Raw genomic sequence first — 22,322 nt, 5'->3', positions numbered from 1 at the left:
GTAGGTCAGTGGTAGGAAGAACACAGTTTTCCAAACCATTCTATGTTGCTAGTCTGACAACTCACAGCTTGACTTATCGAACTCATATAGTTCTTGATTAATTTAAGTTTCAAACAGCTACTGCTCATAAACTACAATTATTGGTTCAATTAAGGAAATGTATCATATGACAGATATATGCATAAACCTGTTGCAGATTTTTTTTCTATTGAGCTGTGTGAATTTAAATTATTCGTTGCATTTAATTAGTATTTATGAAGAGTCATCTAGCTGCCATTTGTATCCTCTGATATTGCAGTCGCTGTAGGCATGGCCAAGTTATATTTAGAATCACATCATTTGATATTATTAAATCTGTTTGGAAACAAGGGTCTAACTGTGAGTTGTTGATATAATTCTGAACATGACTTGCTCATCACCACACTAACTGTAAAGTTGTGATCAGCATTATGTCTGCTAACTGAATGCACACATTTATATATTTTAATGAAAATAGTCCTTTATGCACATCTAAAAATGGATCTGGGTTGGCAATGCTTGTGGGTTTGCAGAACTGAAAACAAACCTTTGGAATAGTTTTATTTGCTCTGAAAGTGTGCAGTGCATGCTGAGAAGCAGCTCACCACTGGCATCACCCTGTAAAATGTTTAATTCATTATCCCAAAAACTACATTCCACAATCCATTATGACCATATAGATTAGGGTAGGTTGTGTAGTGATAAAAGTTAAAATTTTTAAAATCATCCCTAATTTAAAAGAAGTTGGTAATTGGGAGCTGGTCCCTCAGTTAAGTGAACTCGATCTGGACAGGGTCTGCAAAAGTTTAATGCAGCTTCACAAATATAAGTTTATTGTTCTTCTAATCTACATGTGTTTGTGTTTACTGAACCCAGCGATCACTACATCGTGTCAAAAGTGGAGAATGAGAAGAACTGGAAATCATTTGGAAACTGAGAGCAAGTGGAGCAACACAGCCATCTGGAAGGGCAAGGCCCTCTGTAAGTGATTTTCCTGCATAGTTAAGTTAAAGGGCAGTTGGGCGTGGAAGATTTGCAAACTCCACCTGCCCTTCTGATGTCAGGCAATATAGCTAGAGGGCGTTCAGACAAAGGTTTAAGTAGCTCATACCAGCCACAGGGGCAGAAGAGAAAATTGACAAAGTCAAATCATCTCTTTTCTTGCATATTGTGGGGGAGGATGCCTTGGCTGTTTGTAATACCATTGTCTTTGAAAAAGGCCAAAATATGAAATTAAGTAAAATACTATCCAAATTTGAGGTGTAGTACACATCAAAAAAGAATGGTGCTCTTGAAAAGCACTCAATTTTTATGTGCAGGCAAACAGGAGAAAGCATACATCAGTATGTTACCAAACTAGAGATTAAGAACTCTGCTTGTGGGAACTTGACAGAATTTCTGAATAGAGATAGGATTATTTGTGGCATTGCATATACTGCTTAACTAGAAGGGCTATCCAAATGAAGAGGGCAGCAGTAAATGCGAAGGCCTAGGCTTCAGAGCTGAAAAGGGGTTTTCCATTGGCAGGAGCAAGCTAAGGATGAGCCATTACAAGGAGTAACGTGCACCAGGTAAGGAAAGCAGTGTGGGCCCAAACATTATTCTACATTTGAAATGCTCTGCTTTGACTATTACAAGAAGAACAATTTTTCTAGGTGCTGCAGATCCCAAGCACAAAAACTTCAAGTGCACACAGGTAGAACTTCAAGAGCATACCAGAAGCATTTTATGTAGATATAGTTGAATCAAGCCAAATAAATGAGATAGACTGGATTTTGGCAGCGGAAGTGCAAAGAATAATAGTTTTATTTAAATAGGACCCTGGAACTCAGGCTAATATTTTACCAGAGTATGAATAAAAAAAATTGAAATTGAAACCAAAAGTGAATCCAGCAAACACCAAAATAACTGGCTGTTTAGGAACAGATATACCAGTGAAAAGGAGATGCATTGTTAGCATCCAGTATAAAAAGGGTATACAAACCTCCATTCGTTGCGACACCTTGGGAGGTGACACCAATTTTAGGTCTAGTAGATTCAGAGAAACTGCATCTAGTTAAGTGTGTGCTTACAGTACAAGACAACATAACATTTGTGCCTGCTAATAATAATTTTGACTGTCATGGCCTAAATCTGGAAAATTTTTCTAGGAAGACACTAACTGTTCCAGAACACAAGCAGCAAGCATATCGTTATGGAAAGAAATGTACCTGTGGGCACAACTGCACATACTGTCATATAGAAAGAGGAAATCAGCCTCAGTAACTGTAGCTAGTGAACTTTGTGCTATGTGCAGACACACTGCTGCCAGAAGTGCATGTCAATCAGATTCCAGGATAAGGACGTAAGTCTATCAAGAGTTGGAGGAAAATCTGACAAAACTGGAAACTGGATCTGATGCTTCCTGGGTTCTAGAAGGAAGTGAAACTTCCTGAAAGACTCAGAGAGACTTGCTAAAGGGGCTAGAGAAAAGAAGGAATAATAAAGTGAGTGGTAAAGACACGTCAGAGTGATGTACTAGTAACCTCTCCTCTGTGAATGGGAGTTCATTGATTTTCATCTTAAATGACTTTGTATTTATTGTTAAGAGGAAGGCTGTAGCGATAAGATTGATCCCTAACTTAGAGGAAGCTGGTAACTGGGAGATGGCCCCCCAAGTTAAGAAGCTGGTAGTGAGTTAGAGCCAGACAGGGTCTACAGAGGCTGCCCACAGCTCCACAAACTAAAGCTTGTTGTTCTTGTTTATATATGCCTGTGTTTATTGAACCTGGTGATTGAACAGGTTGTGGGACAATCTTGCTTGTTTTGGATTGGAGATTAAATATTGAAATTGATACATTTGATTATCTTGGCTCTTTTTGCTGTTTTGCTGCCCTACTGGCTGCTCATCAGAGTACTATAGATAGATAAATCACAGGCAGCTGGCTGACAGTGCCATCAAACTGGGTAACAATCACTCAGAGTAGTTGTCAGTTGATCTGGTGGTGCCTTTCCAAGCAGTAAAGAACTACAGCTGTAGTTTTCCTGCATCTTCTGGCTAACCTCGGCTGGCTCTAAGAACACACATACCCTTCTTTGTCACAAGTGGTGGAATACTCATTAGAAACACAATGAAACAAAATAGCAAATACTGTGAGAAAACAGTATTGCTTTCTCATAATGCTGTACCAAGAATAGGTAATGTCAGAAGTTGGAATATCAATGACCTGTTCCATTGGCACCAAGTCTTCTTCCAGAATATATATTTACATAGACATAGATAATGGCATAGGCCCACTAATTGGTTTCAGCAGCAAAGCTGTGAAAGTGGTTGGAGATGTTCATCTACACACTAAAATGTAAACTTAACCTTTTAAGTGCAAATACGACATTTGTGACCTAGGTAAAACTAAGAGGAGAGGGCCAGACAGAGGTGCTGACGGTTTGATTATGCCTGGTTTTGTCAAGATCAGAAATAGAAATGTAAATAGCTAAGCAAACCTGGTGAAGAATAAGATTACCTCAAAGCATTTAAATGGAACAAGCAGCAGAAGCATGTGTTTGTTCCCACACCTCCCTGTCATCCATAGGAGAGAAATGACACAAAGTTCTTGAAACAATATAGACACAGGTAGCGTGTCCAGTAACAGCCAGTGAAAACCAGAATGATGTTTGAGCTGTAAAATATCAATGAAAGATTTTTGGGGGGTGGTAAACATTGCAAAGCTTGAAAATGCCTGACCAACTATTAGTGTACAGTTTAGTGTAAATGAACATCTCCAACCACTTTCTTCTACTTCAGCTTTGCTGCTGAAACCCATTAGCAGACCTATGCCTATGCAAATATATATTCTGAAATAAGATTTGCTGCCAATGGAACAGGTCATTGATCTTCCAACTTTTGACTAATGACTTGGAACAGCATTAGGAGAAAGCAATACTGGTTTTTTGTTTACCCGGCAGCAAGCATTTTGTACATCCGCGGTTGTGACACGTAGGGGCCAGATGCATAATTCAAGAACCGCTCTCTTGGTACCCGAGCTCCCCGCCGTTCAGTTCTTCCGCCGACTGCGCCCATTTCCAAGCGGAGGTTAGGAAACGTTGCCACCCAGATCCTGACGCTGGCATTGGCCTCGGAAGGCTTGTGCCAAGAGACCTGCCTTGTGCCTTGAAGTTGCCAAGTCTTTAAGTTTCCTAATGGGCCCCGCGCATCCCTCAGATTTGAAGGGATTTTAAGGAAGAAACAGGTGGCATAGGTCTGCTCTTTATCCCTCGCTCCTTTGCTTCAGCTGCCTCCTGGAGGAGGAGAGGAGCCCCCCAGCAGCGCCGAGCCTGGGAAGGGAAGAAGCAGCTCCCCTCCCCCGGGGGCAGCGCGCCCCTCCCCCGCCAGTGCGCGCCTGGCTCCGGGGGGGGCAGCCCCGCTCGCTGCTCCAGCGTGTGCGTGCGGGAGGCTGGCGACAGGTTTCAGCTCCTACTTGGTGGCGGATCCTGCCGCCGAGCGCAGCTCCCCAGCCCAGCAGAGCCCGCGCCAGGCAAGGGCAGAGCCGGGCTCGGCGGCAGCATGAAAGCGGCGCTCAAGGTACCGGCCCGGCTGCGGCGGGGAGGATGCGGCGGGCTGCCCGCGCTCCCCCCGCGGAGGGCAGGTCCCGGGGGGAGCCGCTCCGCGCCCTCGGGACACGGCGGCGGCGGCTGTGGCTGCGCGGGCTCCCGCCCCACCCCCACCCCGCCCCCGTGGGTGTGTGTGCGCGCGTCTCTCGCCGCCTTTTCCTGTCTGCATCCTCCCCGGGCGTCCTCCGCCTCCTCCCCCCGCCATTTTCGGCCGGGAGCTGCGGCGGCGACAACTACTTCCCTGAAACTTTTTGCCGTGGCGGCGGGGGGAGGGCCGGGGGCCCCGCGGCAAAGCAGTGACGGCGGCGCTGTGTGTGTGTCTGTGTGTGTCTGTCCCCTGCCGGCCCCCGCGCCCCGCGGGCAGTTCTCCATGAGCGCCCCTCCGCTCCTGCGCCCGCCCAGCCCGCTGCTCCCGGCGGCCGGCGGCGGCGGCGGCGGCGGCGTCTCCTTCCACCTCCAGATCGGGCTGAGCCGGGAGCCGGTGCTGCTGCTGCAGGACTCCGCGGGGGAGCTCAGCCTGGCGCACGTCCGCGAAATGGCTTGCTCCATCGTGGACCAGAAGGTAAGGCGGGGGCTCCGTCCCGCGCTCCCCGGGGAAGGGCCGCGGAGCCGCTCGAGGCGGGCGGGGCCCCCTCTGCTCCGCTCCGCTCCGCGCCGGCCCAGGCCTGGGTGCGGGGAGCAGGTCCGCTCTGGCGGCTGTCATCGGCCCCCGCCCGGGGAAACTTTGTGCTTTGGAGCAGCCTGGAGGCCGGGGGGAAGCGCGAGCGCGAGCCCCCGCCCTCCCCGGCCCGGGCACCAGGTGCCTCCCCGAGCTCCGGGGCGCGGGGACCTGGCGGGCTCCGCGCTCACTTCCTAGCGGGGCGGCGGGAGCCGCGGGGCTGCGAGGTAACAGGATCCCACTTGGGCAGCCCGCCGCATGCAGGGCGTCTTGTGGACAAATGGAGCCGGGTGCTAAAGGGCAGGTGGTGCGGGACACAGGGATGCGAGGTACCCCGGGGAGGGGGCTGGTGCTGAGTTTCAGCCTTGGGATCTGGCAGGTGACCTTCTTGCATAATGAACCTAACTGAATCTCCCCCCTTTCTGAGGGCTGTGGGTGTGAAACCATCCCATAGGCAAGGTCAGGGGTAGATTTCAGCTGGGAATTTTTGGTTCCAGGAACAGCCAGGAGCTTCCGCCAGGTGATACTCGCTGCCTGGGGACGGGTGAGGCCCCGGGGCTTGTAGCATGGGCTCCACTCTACTCTGTTTTCAAAGTTAAAAGTCAGTCGCAAGTACCTCATCTGACCTGACGGAAAGGCACTTCCTTGTTGTCAACTTCTCTGTTTTACCTGGCACGCCTGATTTCTTCTAAACCAATATTTTTCTCTTACACAAAGGGCTAACAGTAAACCCAAAGGGGAAACAGTGAGAAGGGCTGGGCACAAAGTGCTGTCAAATGCCTGCAGTAAATAAAGAGCAATCTTTTCTTTGTTATTGTTATTATTTTCGCTTTAAAAAGGGGAAAGAATTTCAGGCAAGTGTTTTTTGGTGGTGGTGGTGGTTGTTGTTTTTTTAAACCTTGATGGTATCACTTGAAATCTTGGTATAGGGCCAGTCATACAAAGTTTCTTGAAATGTGGCAGACTATCCCCATCTTGTTTTTCAAGCGCCAGACGTGCCTTCTAAATAGTTTGAACAGCAAGTTTTTGGGGTCTAAATTGTGTACTGGTTTTACCTTTTAAGGAGCAATTATTTGCTTCAGTGTGCACATGTATTTAATTAAGTAAACACATCCTTTTGTTTAGCCATCCAATGTTTATTTTCAAACCTAGACAGAAGCAGATTGCTTTTCATATAGAAGCCAGACATGCAGAGCTGTTTTCTTCTCGACCCTTCATAACTTATTGTACTGGGTGTAATAGAAATGAGCTCAGATCACTGCAGCTGTTGTTCAGTTGTGTGCACTTAGTGTTTATTTCATGTTTGTAGTATTCTAGGCTGCATTCTCTTAAATTATTTCACAACCATATTATGTTGCCTAAAGAGAATTTACTAATTTAAAGAAATTGGATATCATGACAGAGTGTAAGATGCTAGGTTTAGCCAGTGTAGGCATAACAATCTTGAACAGTTGCTTTATTTGATACAGTTACTATGTCTTTCTTTGAAAAAAAGAAACAGAAACTGAGGTGTCTTTTAAAGGTGGTGTCTTTCAATGTAGTGCTCTTCTTCCCAAAGTCAATCAGAGCCTGAGTTTGTTGCTTTTCAGGGGATACTGCAAACCTTCCTTGTTTCCTACAGCCTTTTCTGGGAGAGGGTGTCTTATGGAAGGGCAAAAATTCAAGGAGTTTAGTTTTAAGTTTTAGATGGTGGCATGCATCTACTGGGAATTTTCCCTTGGGTTTAAACCATCAAGTACCTACATGCACATTGCTTTACCTGCACAAGTAATTCAACACAACGTTATAACTTGCATGAGTAAAATTATACTATGTTAATATTTGCAGAATTGAGGCCTTAATTTATTTTTTTTAAAGGGCTGTGTGAGCATCAAGGAGCACTGCACTGTCACTGCTTAGTCTTCAGTGTCTAGGGCTAATTTAAAAAAATAATAAGAAGACTATAAATATGAATAAGTATATAAATAATAAAGCAGCTCATGGCAGTGCTAAGTATACATGTTAAAAGTACCTAGAAGCAGTGATTACAGTTACTCTCTTTTGAAGTTGATTACACAAGCATTCTTAGATTCTTTTCATGTTTTAGAAAATAACTAAGAAGCTATGATGGAGTTAATCAAGCAAGAAACTATTCAACTTCCTATAAGCATAACTGGAGTAAGTGTCCACTTACTCCTCTGTTTTCTGAGTATTTATAATGTTGTTCTCTAATGTTCCAAAGCTTGCAAACAGGTTGTTGCATCAAGAGCATGTTTTCTTGTTACCTTACAACACGCCTGTTATATTTAGAAGAACACAATGCTGCAGCTCTTTTGAAGGTATTTCTTTACTTCTGATAATATAGAAAACATTAATATGTTTGTCAGGGTTAAGGAGGAAATTATACAGGACTGACTACAGTATGGAAACATCAGATAGTTTTTAAGTTCTTTTGTGCTCACTGAATAGGTACATGCTACCTCCCAGGAAAGTCCTGTCTTTTATGTAACTATTCCGAATCGGTGTCATAAAGACGTAGACAGCTGTCTGTCTGTACTAGACAATTGGTACCATGTTAGTCTGTCAAAAGCAGTTGTACCTCCTTTGTGGTGCTCGTAAACTCACAGAAGGTATAGGATTACTGGGTGTGTGTTTATAGGTTAGGCTGTATGTGTAGATATCCTTGAGCCTGTATGAAATCAGTGAAGATTTTACTACAAAATGGGGTTTATTTGCCTGCATCTTTCTGCAGAATTAGGGTATTTGGTTATGTTATGGCAAAGATGAAATGCTTAACTTTGTACACTGTGAGTAGTACTACTGAAGTCAATTAGATCTGTTGGAGCCTGTGAAGTTTAACATATGTCTGTAGGATCAGACCTATAAAAGCTGTGGATGTTTGAACCATGTGTTTACTTACATATGTACATGTGTGCATGCAGCTACTCTCCCCCAGTAATGACAGTATTCAAAATGCAATGGCTTGGGTAGTTTTGCTTTGTAAGAGGACATAGTTACATTAACAGTTAATAACCTTTTTATGACTTGGTAAGTTTCCTTTTTTTTTTTTTTCTTTATTAAAACTAGTACTGGGAAAATCTTCAAGCCTGTCCGTATGGGGTTATTTGTTTTATGGTTGAAGTGGAGCTCTATCATTCAACTTATGTTCTAGTTGGAAAGGAGTGAGAATCAACTACTGAATGTGTCAACACTTGACTTTTTAGAGTAGCTCACTTGATAAAAAAACTGAGCAAATATTGTAAAAGAGAGGATTTGTTCTTTGACACAATATAATGTCTTGGGACTAAGTTCTAAGGAAAGGCATAATATGTAACAAAACTAACTACTTGCCTAAACAGTTGCCCAAAGTGTCAAAGTAGAAAACAGCTGTATAAGTTTCTTTTTTTAATATACCCCCGTTCTTTTGGCAGCATTAAATAAAGTTGAAGGAAAAAATCCTATTTTGTAACATACGGTTTGATATGTAGACTAGTGAAAGAAAATTTACACAAAAGTTAGCTGAAACTACTTGTTTCCATTCGGTTCTAATACATGGTGGTAATGTGCTGCTGTGCTGTACTTCTTTGATATTGAGAAAATGCATATCTTTTATTACAAATAATGTTAGAGCTAACAGACTTAGATATCATTGTCAGTTTGCAAACATTAAATCCCTGATTGAGAGAGATTTTTTAATTCTGCAACATGAAAATATGGATTTTTATGAGATGGTCACTGGTGATGCAAGAAAATATCAGCCGGTCCCTTGACAGCCAGAGGCAAAGGAGTTGTCAGTAGAAGAACCATACGTCATGTCTCATCCCAAACTCGCAATGCAATTACATGATGAGCTGTAGAAGGGTGTTCGATTGTGACTTGGGTAGCCAGGATGCATGGCCTGTGTGTTTTAGTGTGGTTATTGTACTCAGGTTGGATCACTTAATCTGTAAATAGAATATACGGGCACAGAATTGGCTTACTGTGGGTACAATTAACATTGCTGTTGCTCTGCTGCTGCTATTTAGTTGAAAAAGTTGACAGAGAATTTGTCTTGTAGATCATCTTCTTAATAAGTTTTTTGAGAGGTTAAGTATACTATAGACTTGTGATTGACTTCTTGCCTTGCCTTGACTTTTTTTGCCTTTACTGAATTTCTTCAATAAAAATGTAATTTAAAAGAATAGGCCATTTTAATAATGGAGAATTGCAAATAAAATAATTGAAATGGTGTTTTGCAACGAGAATGTTGAACCTATGTACTCGTATGTTAATAATAGCTGCTAATGACACATGCCTTTGAGATTTTTGCTTGAGCAGTCGCAGTCTGAACCTGGAGATTTTTAAAAGTTTCTATACTCAGACATACTACCTATCACTGAGTTGAGAGATGCATGTATTTAGTTATAGGCACTCACTTGTTTATTGTCTTTCTTGGCTGTCTTTGTCAGGGACACCTAGCTGGCTGTGTCAAAAATAGCCCTGGTGTGTACTTGCCCATGATCCTTAACTCTGACCCGGGGAAGTGGGGTAGAGATTTTCATCTAAAGAAAAATTTAGTATTAAAATGTGCTTTCTCCTTTCCTGCTGTCATTTCAAACAACCCCAGAGATCATATGGGGTTTGTTTACTTGAAAGGGACATCTTCTTCCTTCCTCATCTTCATAAACCATCCTAAAACAAACAAGAGTGTGTCAGTAATCAAAGGAATACTGGGGGCAGGAGTTAGGAAATGAAGTTAGTAGAGAGAGAATTTCTTCTTTATAAAAAAAGGACTCAAGGACTTGCCTCTCTGACCAAAACTTATAAATGTTCAGCTCAGCACACACAAACAGACATGTATATGTTAGTTGTACTACGAGAGGGCTCTTTCTCAGGAAACCTTGAGCAGCAGGTAAAGAAAAACACTTCCTTGAACTTCCTACCCAATGTGGGTCTTTTTTAGAATTGGTCGTTTCCTTGTGTGCCCCTGTGAACAAACAAGAGAGGTAACTTTCTTTTCTGTGATTTGAGGTGTTTTCCCACCAGATACAGAAACACATTTCAGCCTTATAAAAACACTAACAAATTGCCTGTAATTGTCTTCTCACAGTAGCCTGGAGCCAGCTCCCGCTTTTCCTCAGCTGGCGCCTCCCTCTGACTGCCCTGCTGTGCAGGGCTCCTGGTGTCCTTAAACAGCATTATGGACAGAGAGACGGGCTAAGCCCTTTATATAGGGAGAGATAGAGAGATATATTGTTTCTAATAAAAAGGTGACACCTAACTTAAACTGGCCTGCACATTTTAGAAAAGGGACAAATACTACATTTGGACCCCAATAAGTTACTTAGCTGGTACAGAAAAGGAACCAGACAAATCAAAGCTATGGATCATTATTGTAGGAAGAGTATAGGTAGAGCTACAATAGGTAATATAATTATATTATTGCCTGTAAATATCATTACTAGATAAGACCGTTATAAAAAGGTCAGCTCAATTTCAAGTATACAAATAAAAAGACCCATGTAGGTTTGGAAAAAAACCACAGAAATTATGGTTCTATTCAATGGTTCTTTAGAAATATTTTACTAGCTCCAAATGTGACTTCTGGAGCTTAGTCATGCTTGATATTTTCCAAATAGAAAGATCAAGAGATCTTTGTGAAAAAGCTCTTAAAGCTTTTTAAGAAAGAGACACCCTTTTTGGAAAGAGCTCAGACAGTATCCAATGAGATATGGTGAATGGACACTTGAAAAAGTTTTGACTAAAGGAAGTCAGATTGGATTAGGAATGGGCAATTGTTGGATAAGCGATGTGTTGTTTGGGTACTATTGTGCTGGGTAAGGCAAATATTGTGGATATAGAATATTCATATCTTCTAAAAGCCTTTGATCAAGTTCCACATTGGAGTCTAAAGGCTGCAGAGTGAAGTGCCATGGAAGAAGGCATAAATGTAATGTTTTGCACTGAGAATTGATCTAGCAGCAAAACCAGTGAGACAACTGGTTTGAAAGGGGTTTCAAAGTAGTGGTTTTAGGAACTCTGTTAATTTATAAATAATGATTTAAACCTAAGTAAATTTGAGAGCAGTGTCTCAGAGCTATACACAGATTCCTGTTATACGTTTTGTGATTGTTTCATATGCAGTACTTAAACTCCATTGACATCCCTGGAAGTCCCACATTCCTAATATTAAAGAGGTCTATGAGGGAGGAATTCAGATAATTTAGCCCATATTTTCTGTATGATAGAGTATATAATGAGGCTTAATTCAGGTGGATTCGGAATGACTTAGATTATATAGGAGACACGGTGATAAAGTACAAAACATAGAGAAGTTTATGATAATTAAGAGTACTCTGGGAATGAAGAACCCATTGTTCAGCAGATGGAAAAAGATCTGGGGATTAATGTGGAAAAATCATGGAACAAGGACAAAGTTAAACAAGTAAAGACAAATAAGGTATTAGATTTTATTAACAACATCATAGACTCTAAAGCTCTCATGTTAGACATTTGTTAGAAACCCCCTTGCAGAACTGTATGAGAAGGTGGTTGCTGTATCATACGAAGGAAACTATTTGTGAAATGACAATGCGCTGAAAAGCAATAAAAAAACAAAAACAAACAAAAAAAAAAACCTTGGACAAAATGGAGTAAGGAGGGAAAAATACTTACTGAATGCCAAAAAACCCCCAGTGTGGGTAGGGGAAAATGCAATGGTTTAAACAAGGTGACAAGTTTCGTTTTGTGATTGTTGTTGATTTCTTATACATTAAGCTATTTTGTTAAATCTTTTTTTTAATTACTGCAATCTGTTTTTCAATGTATACAGTTTCTTTGGGCAAATGCTACGGGGAAAGTTAACAGTGTAAATATAGAGTTTGGTAAGAAATGCAATGTTTTGATGAAAATTATGGTGAACCATAAAGGTCTATAATGGATAATAAGATCTAGACATAGTTTTTAAGTAGTATTATCACATCTATGTTTATTTTATTAAGTTGCTTTCTGTGTTTAATACTGTGAGCCCCCTCTAGCTATGTGATTTTTTTTTTTTTTTGTTGCCTAGCTGACATTGAATATATTGGTGTTGGAACTGGGTAGTAGTGTATGTTTATGGCCTTATTAAGATCTGGAAGATTCAAATATATTTTTTTCTTGTGATTGTTAATTTAAAGTGTAGTTGTGTTCACTTTAGCTAATGTACCCATCATTTTTTAATAGCTGATTGCAACTTTGAGTCTATCAGAAAATGTGATGTCATATCTGCAACGTCTGTGCGTATGTTGTCTCTCAGAACTGTCCATGTTCCCTGAAGATATTTGGGGGTATGTGCAGGCTTCAAATGTTTGAAGCTTTAGCAACTTGGTTTAAGCTGTTTGAAATCCCATTAGATGAAAGCTGGACAAGCATGCAGTGGGCTGGCTGGGTGTGCTGCAGATGGCCTGCACTGCTGGTAACACCCAGCCCCAGAGATTGCATCCCAGAGTGCTTGCTAGACTCTACTGCCTACCTGGAAACACCTGACAGCAACTCAGAGTATAGGTCAGGGCTGGGCATCCCTTCCTGATGACTCCCCTTCCCTCCCTTGTAGCTGCCAGGCTGTATGACAGAAGATCCAAAGTGGGTCTGCTGTCTTTTGAAGCTGAAGCTTTGGCTGTGGTAGGAGGGCTTCGGTCATAGGGAGCTGGGGCTGTGCCCCTGCCATGGTGGCCAGTACTGGGACTCCAGCCATGGCAGTGGGGAGACGGTGTTGACCACAGGGATCCTGGGGCAGCGGACCTACCGCTGCAGCCAAAGCTGGAAATCGAGTGTGCTGGCCACGTTTCCTCTGATTGAAGGGTTGCAAACCCTTGTATGCTGAGCATTTCAACAGGTGGAACTGCAATTGCACTGGTTAAACTCTTTTGCAGTATCCTGGGTGTTTAATTAATAATTAATCCTTTGGAAGTGAGGGCCTTAAACTCTAATGAGCATTTTTAGAAAATAATGAACTTGGTTGAGCTCAGTGAAAATTTCTCTTTTTAGTAGTCTGATTTAGGCCTTGAGTCGTGCTACTCTGAGCATGGCTTCTGATTCAGATTCTATCCTGAATGTCCTATATATATTGTATGTGACTACTTTATTTGGAATGGCATTGCATCTTCCCTTAAATTGTCTGATAAAATATTTTCTACAGCTTCATCATAAAACTTTAATTTTATAGGTATATTCCTTGAGTTTCAAGCTTCTGTTGGAGTAGTTATATGAGCTTTGTTTTTTTTCTATGGTACTACATTTGTAAGAATTCAGACTGTCTTTTTTAATTGTAAATTAGTGTCTTTTTCTTCAGGTGACTTGTTGCTCTCTACCTCTGTGCATAGTAATATTACTTTCCACATGTGACATACAGCCATGAACAGGACATGTTCACTGTAGGTTAGTTCAGCAAGTTTTTACATGATATGTTTTTAAAGTTAGAAAGTTTGAACAGCATAAACAAACTTTAGTGTGTTGCCCAGACATGATCTCCATTTGCATTTTTCTTTTTCTGAAATCCCTATGCATGTCCAGCACTTCTGCAAGCACAAACATGCCTCTTTCATATTATCTCTCTGTGATTTGATGTCTTACTTATCATGTTTATTGTTGCCAAAGTTAATGTTTTAGTTTTTGATTAGTTCTTGCATGTATTTTCACTTGTAGTCCCAGCTGATGATATAATAGATTTTGTATGATTTAGAAAGGAATATTTTTAGGGTTAAAATAATTTCTAACCTTTATTTGCACTGCTTATGGCAGCAGCTTGAAGTCCGCACCTCAAATCACTGCATGAGGTAGATTTTTAAGTTTTAAGTCTCATTGCTGTTTTATCTGCTGGAAGAACTTCTATAAAGTTTAGTGTTACTCCTGTCACCTTGCTTTCAATGTCACAATACTAGTTAGAAGTAATAGTGTGGAAAGTTTTTACTAATCCAGATATAGGTCACTGACTTGGGTGTAAGTATAAGTCTATAACACTTTATCTGTGGTGGCGTACTTTCACTTCCCTTCTGCATTTGCTGGTCCCTAACCCATCTTGCAATTCTGCTTGCTTTCTCACTCGAAGAACCTTGGCCAGGAGAAATACTTGCCCTCTTTGCACTATGTAACATGTATCATTGTCAAACACCACACTGTGGTCTGCAACATAACTAAATAGCCATAGGCTGTCATTTGTGTATGTGCTATAGTTGCTGGCACACAGAAACAGTGAAAAAATTACTAAGGACAGGGTACAGTTGCATATCTTGAACTATAAATAATAACAAAAAGAACATAAAAGTTCTGCAACTTACTTGGATTGTAGCCCTTTTTTTTTGTATGCCTGTGTTTAGAAATTTCTCTTAGTAGATGACAATCCAAAGCTTTTTGCATACCATATTAAATACAAAGTATACATTATACTGCCATATAATTTCAGCATTTTAACTCTTTACATGTATTAAATTCTATTTTCAAAGTGAACTTTCCTATTTTTAACATATACATCTAATCTTAAATCACGTTCAGTTTCTTCTCTTTTCAAGATGTTAAATAGACCTGCCTTTTAAAGATGAAATACTTTTATGCTTTAGGAACACTATACCATAATCTCATCAATTTCAAAATTATAGAGCAGATGCAGCTGTGATCAGGACTACTGTGTCCAGTCTTAAAAGTACTATATTTTGAATATTTATATTGCTCTGCTGGATTAAAAAAAAATCCCTCCCTTCTAACTAAGGAAATCCTAATACATATAAGCTCAAACTGCTCAGTTCAGCAACACTAAAATATTAAACATATTGGATTAGATTTCTTTGCGCTTATATTACTTAGTGGTAAGGGTGTTACAGGTCCCATGTGCATCCACAGATGATATGAATTATTATAGACCTAGTCACTAGCCTGAACTAGGTATCTTAAGTTACAGTAGCTTTGGAGGTCCCTGCATATTGGCCAAAAAGTATGGATGTTACATAAGTAGGAGCTTATCTAGGATTTAGATTAGTGTGGAAATCTAATGCTTGGGGAAAGCTTCTTTTGAGCAGGGGAAGAACATACTGTCTTGTGTCTTACCTGTTAAAGGTTTTCCACATGACAGTCTTCAGAGGAAATGAGTTGTTATAGACCTAAGCTTCATAGCCATGACTTCATAGTGCAGGGGTGTCAAATGTCTCCCTGACCTGGATCTGTACTGTGGGGCTCCTTGCAGGCCAGATGTGAATGTGGTGGTGGTGGTGGGGTGAGTGGCAGAAATGGCAGATGTTTTTTCCTTCCCTGCTCCCAGCTGCTGACACATATCCCCAATGGAGCTCTGTGCCCCACATTTCAGCAGCAGGCTTTGCCCCTACTCACCCTGTCCCTAAATTCCCGGTTCCTCTAAAAGCCCTGAAGGTGAGATGATGAAGTTTTGCAGGCCAGATTATCCATGAATTATACGTTTGACCCCCCTGATTCAGTGCAAGCTGTAGTTGCTCATGTTTTTAACTCTGGAGGTTTCCAGGTTGATCCTCATCGAAGAGGGTTATACTTTTATACATTGACATATTGCAAATGTAGACATGCATTGTACTATTCCACTATGTTCTCATGATCTTTTCATTTTGAGGTTTTATATTGCTACTCAGGTAAACTAGGAATTAAAGAAAAAAACTCTGCTGAATGCATCATATACAACCTCTCAAGTAACTACTGTACTTTGTGTATGGGTACATACTGGTTTGTGGGCGTGCAGTGTATTCCTTAAGTAGGAGGCAAGGACTTTCATTAAAATTTAAATTGTGGTTTTTCTGAGTTTGTATGTGGGATTTTCTGCATAATGCTGCAATAGCCAAACTGCTGTTGTTGACATTAAGGCTAAAACTCCTATTGACCTTGGTGAGAGAAGGATTGGGCCAATGGTTAATTGAATGCATTTGAAAAAAATGTACATTTTCTTCAGTATGGCAATACAAAACTGTGCAGAAGATGGGCAGCCACTTTTCCAGTATCCCTTTTCAGGGGGGAGGTAGCTGTTCTGAAAAGAAAAACTTCTGAGGAAAGAGATTCTCTGAAGTAAAACTTTAAACAGGGTGAAGAAAAGTGTGGGTGAACAAACCTTTTGATGAAGGTTGGAGTGCGTGTTTTTGATAATGCAGCTGTCATCTCTCTTACCTAACAGGACATCAGCTTTGATGCTTTTAACTGTCTCAGGAGGTCTCTCTTTTAGCAAGGTTGGTAAATCATTGTAGCAGAAGGAGTCATAATTGTAGCTAACAAATGCTTGGGCGAAATGTTATGAAAGGCACACTAGAAGTGTCTTGTTTCTCAGTGTTTCGACTGTCAAATCTCATCTAAATTTAGCTGCAGCAGTTAGAAGCATAATTGTACAAATAATAAAGAAAATGACACACAGTATGATATGACTGGAGAAACAGTGATCCAGAAAATATCTTCAAAACCCAGCAGTTCTGGGGAAAAAAATAATATTTGTACTAGGTGACTGGATGCATATGCTACCATTCTTCTTTTGTACCTTAGCTATGTGTATGGCCATGCTTTTCATTTCATGCTATCTGAATCTTACCTTTAAGAAATGTAGAGTGACAGGAAGAATCCAGAATTCATGATTGTATTCCAGGGTTATATTTCAAGAAAAAGTCCTACTGGTCCTTCCATCTTGATTTTTGTTTGACAAAAAACCTGGCTAAGGTTGTGATAAAGTAGAAATGTCTCAAATCAGTAGAAGGAGTAATAATAATGGTATTCCAACTTTGCTTTTATATAATTTTGATTTCAGTCCTACCTGGCATTGAATTTTAATATTCCTCTTGAGCTTGTGAACTTTGGCATGATCATTAACAAAGATTCTTTTGTCGTCTTTTGAAATAATGAATAAACTCTTGCTTATATGGCCCAGTTGGTATTTCTTAGATCATTTGTAGACTATGGGTGGCATTCTGTTCTTTCTTGATTTAAGTGGTCAGTTTTCAGGTGTCTACAGGGCACTTTCAGGACTTGCATGTCCCGTAATATTCTATTCCTGGGCACATAGCTCTGCACATGTGAGGGACTTCATATATTCACAGACTGAAGCAATTAGTTCTTTCCATCTTTTCCCCCCAAAGAGCTTGGTGGATAAGGCATTCTCCTGGGAATCTAGAGGTCCTGGATCATAGAATCATAGAAAATTAGGATTGGAAGGGGATCTCAGGAGGTCGTCTAGTCTAACCCCCTGCTCAAAGCAAGACTATTCCTGCGTAGATCATCCCAGCCAAAGATTTGTCTAGCCAGGTCTTAAAAACCTCCAAGAATGGAGATTCCACCACCTCTCTGGTTAACCTGTTCCAGTGTTTTATACCCTCCTAGTAAGAAAATTTTTTCTGATATCTAACCTAAACTTCCCTTGCTGCAAGTTGAGACCATTGCTTCTTGTTCTGTTGCTTTCACTCAAATAGAGTTTGATTCTGGATACGTCTGACTTTACAGTCCAGTGTGTTAACCACCCCACTGCAGGTCAGCCATTATCTAGCAACTTCTCTAGTACTCTTTTTGAATCTGGTGCTCTTGGCAGGAGAGGAGGTCTGCAGGAAGGCATGTGGGTCCAGGAGGAAGCAAATAAATCAGAGTGGTTCAGTGAAGTGGGGTGATAGCCAGGAAGGCAGAAGGTCCTGACTTCTGGCTGGGGCAAGTTTCCTTCTTGCATTGTTTGCCATCTTTTCTTCCAAGGACTATTAGTGGTTCAGCTTCATAAGGAATGCCAGAGAGGGGAATAATGCCTGACCTGTGGTGGGATGGGAAGAGTGCTGTTCTGGGAAGTGAAAGAAGCCCTGTTTCAAAACTCCTTTAGGAGAGGAGGACCTCCAGCATCTGAGATGAGTACCCTTACCACTGAGCTGTGTGGACAGAAGAGAGAGAGAGAGAGACATGTATACAGTCTTTTTCCATTCATAAGTCCAAGTCCAGTAGTTGTCATTTCTGGACTACTGCATTTTCAGATATCTAAATATGTTGCATGTCTAAAAGGGGCAGGTGTAAGGACTATGGCTGCTCCTGTGCATGGTTTGTCAGCCTGATTATGCAGTCATGTACATGCATAATAGGGCTGTGTGAAGCTTTGGTTGCTGATTCGATTCGGAGGAGAATATGTCTGATTCGGCCGTTGAATCTCTGAATCTGAATTGAATCAGGAAAACAATACAAAGTTCCGAATTGATTAGAAGCACCAAATTGATTTGGAAAAAGATTCGGAGAAGATTTGGCGATTCAGGCAGTTCCTGCTCACTGCCGCAGGGAGCCGGACCCAGACTCCATGCTGGTAAGTAGAGGGTGGGGGAGGAGGGACCATGGTGGGGAGGGGACCCCTGCTCTCCCAGCTCCATCAATGGCTGCCTCACCTGGCCCCAGTGTCCTGGTGCTTTAAAAAAAAGCCCCGCACTCACTGGCTGCTGCAACAGCTGTTGGGGCCTTTGGGGGCTCATGGCAGAGATGCCCATGCAGCACAGGGCACTGGGGGGCAGCAGGGATTGCCCCCCCCCCCCTTGTCTGGTAGGAGCCACTGAGTGTGGGGCTTAAACAATTTTTTTAAAAAGTGCCAGGACACTGGGCCTGGGCAGTGTAGTCATTGATGAGGCTGGGAGAGTGGGCGGGGATGGGGCCAGTTGATTCGGCAGTGGCCGATCTCTGAATTGGAGTCAGCCGAATTGAATCAGGATGGTGATTCAAATCACTGAATCGAATCACTGTTGGTCAAATCCAAAGTGAATACTAGCTGCTTTGCACAGACCTAATGTGTAGGGCTATTCACCCAAGAACAGAATACCCCTGGTTATGTAAGTACCAGAAATGACCACTTAGATGACCAAGAAAGAATAGAATGCTATGGATCTATGGATGTTTTGTGTCTTGTGAATGTATGTTCCATACATAATTGCTGATTGCTCTTTAAAGAATATAGTTTGGTTTGCGTATTTTGTGCATTTTTCCTTTAGTAGCATGCCTCCAAAAGGTAAACTCAAAGGAGGTGTATCCTTAATGATGCAACTGTTATACAATAGTAGTTGTTATCGCATTATATACACGCCATAGTAATATACTTAAAGAAAGGAGAATGTACAAAGAAAAAGATATAGCACTGGCTTGGATATGGTTGCTAAATAAAAGATGGAAAAATAACTGGTAAACTTATTTTTTTTAAACAATGCTTTTGCATTTTTATGTTCTCTTGGATGCATTGCTCATATTGGGGTTCTGTTGAGAGGAGAGTTCCCTTATATAACATATGATTTAAATGGGTAACGGGGAGAGTCCATGCCTTGAAGAGCTTACAATAAGCGTGAGGTGGTAGCCTAACATTCCAAAAATGGTTTGGAACAATGAACCACTTTTAAACCTCAATTTCCTTTGGACTGCAAGGCTAGAGACAGACATTACACAAACTGGTTTAAGAGATCACAAACTGGTTTAAACCTGTAACAGAACACATGTTCAGTGTAAATAAACCAGTTTGAAAATGGCTGAAACCGGTTTGAGAGAACCCTGATTCAATGTAGTATCAGACTTAACTGATTTGGCTCAAACCGCAACCCAGACCCCTTGCTGGTTTAATACAAGTCAGACACCCCCAGCATGCTTTCTGGGCTGGGTGGGACTTTCTCTGCAGGGTTGGCCCCCCCTCTGCTCCCTGGCTGGAGCTCTGGCACAGACTTGCAGGCACAGAGTGTCTGCCTGGCTAATCCCTTCTAAGCAGGGATTATTCCCCCCTCCCCTCTGCCTTACACAGACACCTGAGCATTAGCTGGCAGACCACACATTGGCTAGGGTCTGCGCTGTGGGAGAGGACAGAGGCAGGCTTTTTGGAGCTAATCAACAGGTAGCTTAATGTCCTTCCTTGGAAGAGCTGTTTAAGAAGAGCTCCATTAGTTAATGGAGAGAGGCTTTGTTTTCCTAATGAGCTGATGAACACTGAGTTAATGGTGATAAACATTCCCTGCTGGGCAGTTCAGGAGTGGGGGGAGGGGAGGAATAATCAGATTCTCCTGCCAGGATTTGGCCACATCCCCCTTAGTTTTGCTCAGTGGAAGCAAAGGGAGGCCTGCTGTAGCACCCCCACCCTGCTTCTAGCCTGAGCCACTGTAGGCATGCCCCTGCATTTCTGGGATGTCTGTCTGGGTTACAAACTGATTCAGCCTAGTCAGGTTAGACTAACTTGCAAAGATTGAATCAGTTCAGGCTCAAGCTTTTTGAATGCCTGTCCCTAGCCCAAGTTACTGTTACCAACTTTTTAATTGAAAACACTATAAAGGTGCATGGGGTCGGGCCACAGTTTGCAGACCAGTGCTGTAGATTAGTGGAAAAAAAAATAGGAACAAAGGGAAACATGAGTTGGTGCTAGTTGTCACAAAAAACATGAACTCTCTAAGCATTGTTAAGAAGGTTTGAAGAAGCTAGAGAGGTGAGACTTCATAGCAGTGATATTCCTCTATGAGGGTGCCACAGTGCACTATGATGGCTTGAGATCCTTTTGAAGGTGCCACAGGGTGCCATGCTATGTTAGCATTGTTAGGCATGCCAAACATGTTTCACAAAGTAAGCCTCAATTCTTTCCTACAGAAAAAAATGTTCTATTTTTCCATAGTCAAAAAATGAGTGAAAACTAAGAGCTGACATTTGCTGAGGGGTGCCCTGAGTCTAGTTAGGTTGTGTACAACAGCTTTACGAGTACTTATGAGATGCTTTTGTGCATCAAGGGTGGCATTGGAGAAACCACAATGCTTCTTGGAAAAATTTAAGAATGAGCAATGAAGATGGGTAGTATCTGTGGAATAGAGACATTTGGAATCTCAAATTTGGGTTAGGAATGATGGGTTGGACAGTGAAAGTATTTTGCACATGATACAGTGATGAAGGGAGAGATATGAAGGGATCAAAAGAAAGGGTAATGTGATTGATAAGTAACATGCCTCAAAGAGGATAGAACGGATAGATCTAAGTGGAACAATGTGGAATATGTCAATGCCAGGGAAGAAGAGATTTCACTGAAATGTAAAATATGAAGAAATGCACAAGAGATTAAACTACCTTGATGGGAAGGAATGGTGGATCTTAAGAATGATCTGCAGGAGGAAGAGGGAAGACATTAAGACAACTTGGTTTATAGTTAGAGAGAGAGAGTCAGAGTGATGATAAAACTCATGTTTAGGTGAGATATTAGGAAGAACTACTTCACGGTAAGGGTGGCCAGAGCCTGGAACAGGCTTCCCAGAGAGGTGCTCTCACCTTCCCTGGAAATCTTCAAGAGGAGACTGGATAGGCACCTGGCTGGGGTCTTATGACCCCTGCCACCCCCAGTGCTCCTTCCTGCCCATGGCAGGGGGTCAGACTAGATGATCTGTCTAGGTCCCTTCTGACTCATTGATTCTATGATTCTATATTATGGCGTGAGTAACAGGAAGGAGAAGTGTTTTTTTTCTACTGTATTTACATTTTTTTTTCCCCCTTCTCTCTCTCAAACTTATTAATTCTATTTGCTACTCTTGTCCTGTCACTCTTTATCATGTAAAGCGCTGGAAGGGAAAGGGGAAAAAAGTATCACTATTTCAAATAAACCCAAAATAACTTTAAAATCAAAATTTTTAATTTTATAAAAAAGCAGCATAGCTCTAAACCTGCTAGGGTGAGAGGGTAGTTGCCCAAGTGTGATGGTAACCCACTCACACCTGGACATTCTTTTACTGTCACTGACATAAATTCCCATTTCCTTCCCTGGCTTGGTGTAAAATAGTGGGCTGCTTTTTAGTCTTGAATATTGCCTGGCCTACCCCAGTGTAATTTTGGGAACAGTATAGAAAAGTACAGGGAAAGAAAGATAAATAATTTTGGGACAAATGAATAGTTATTTTAATCACAGTGCCTTTTTGGAGCTGTTGACTAGTCTGGAATATTAGTAGTTGTTTTGGGGGTTGTGATGGGGTAGTCAGTGGCTGCATTTCAGTGGGTCAGAGTTTCCTGCTAAGTATAATTCATCATATTTCCAAATGGAGTACGTATAGGTACAGAATCAAATAAATAAAGAATAAAATACTGAAATCAGATCTATGTTTGTTCAGTCAACTGCATA

The 22,322-nt window shown here is 41.7% G+C and overlaps 1 protein-coding gene across 4 annotated transcripts in view; it reads left to right on the top strand.

Annotated features, from left to right (window-relative positions):
* Positions 1–4,409: 4,409 nt before the first annotated feature.
* Positions 4,410–22,322, top strand: part of PRKD1 (protein kinase D1) — a 277,704-nt gene continuing 259,791 nt past the window's right edge. Inside the window, exon 1 of one of the 4 annotated variants that reach the window (XM_090033538.1) lies at positions 4,410–4,576. In XM_090033538.1, the coding sequence (XP_089889664.1) occupies positions 4,559–4,576 (18 nt within the window). In that variant the 5' untranslated portion in view covers positions 4,410–4,558. Of the gene's footprint in view, positions 4,577–4,769; positions 5,168–22,322 lie in introns of those variants that run through there. The other 3 variants (XR_016440336.1, XM_090033536.1, XM_090033537.1) reach the window with 3 other exon arrangements.

This window comes from Crocodylus siamensis, chromosome 2 (assembly GCF_052110815.1).
Source record: "Crocodylus siamensis isolate JL-2025a chromosome 2, ASM5211081v1, whole genome shotgun sequence".
NCBI classification, from domain to species: Eukaryota; Metazoa; Chordata; order Crocodylia; family Crocodylidae; genus Crocodylus; species Crocodylus siamensis.
This window is presented reverse-complemented; position numbering and strand designations above follow the sequence as displayed.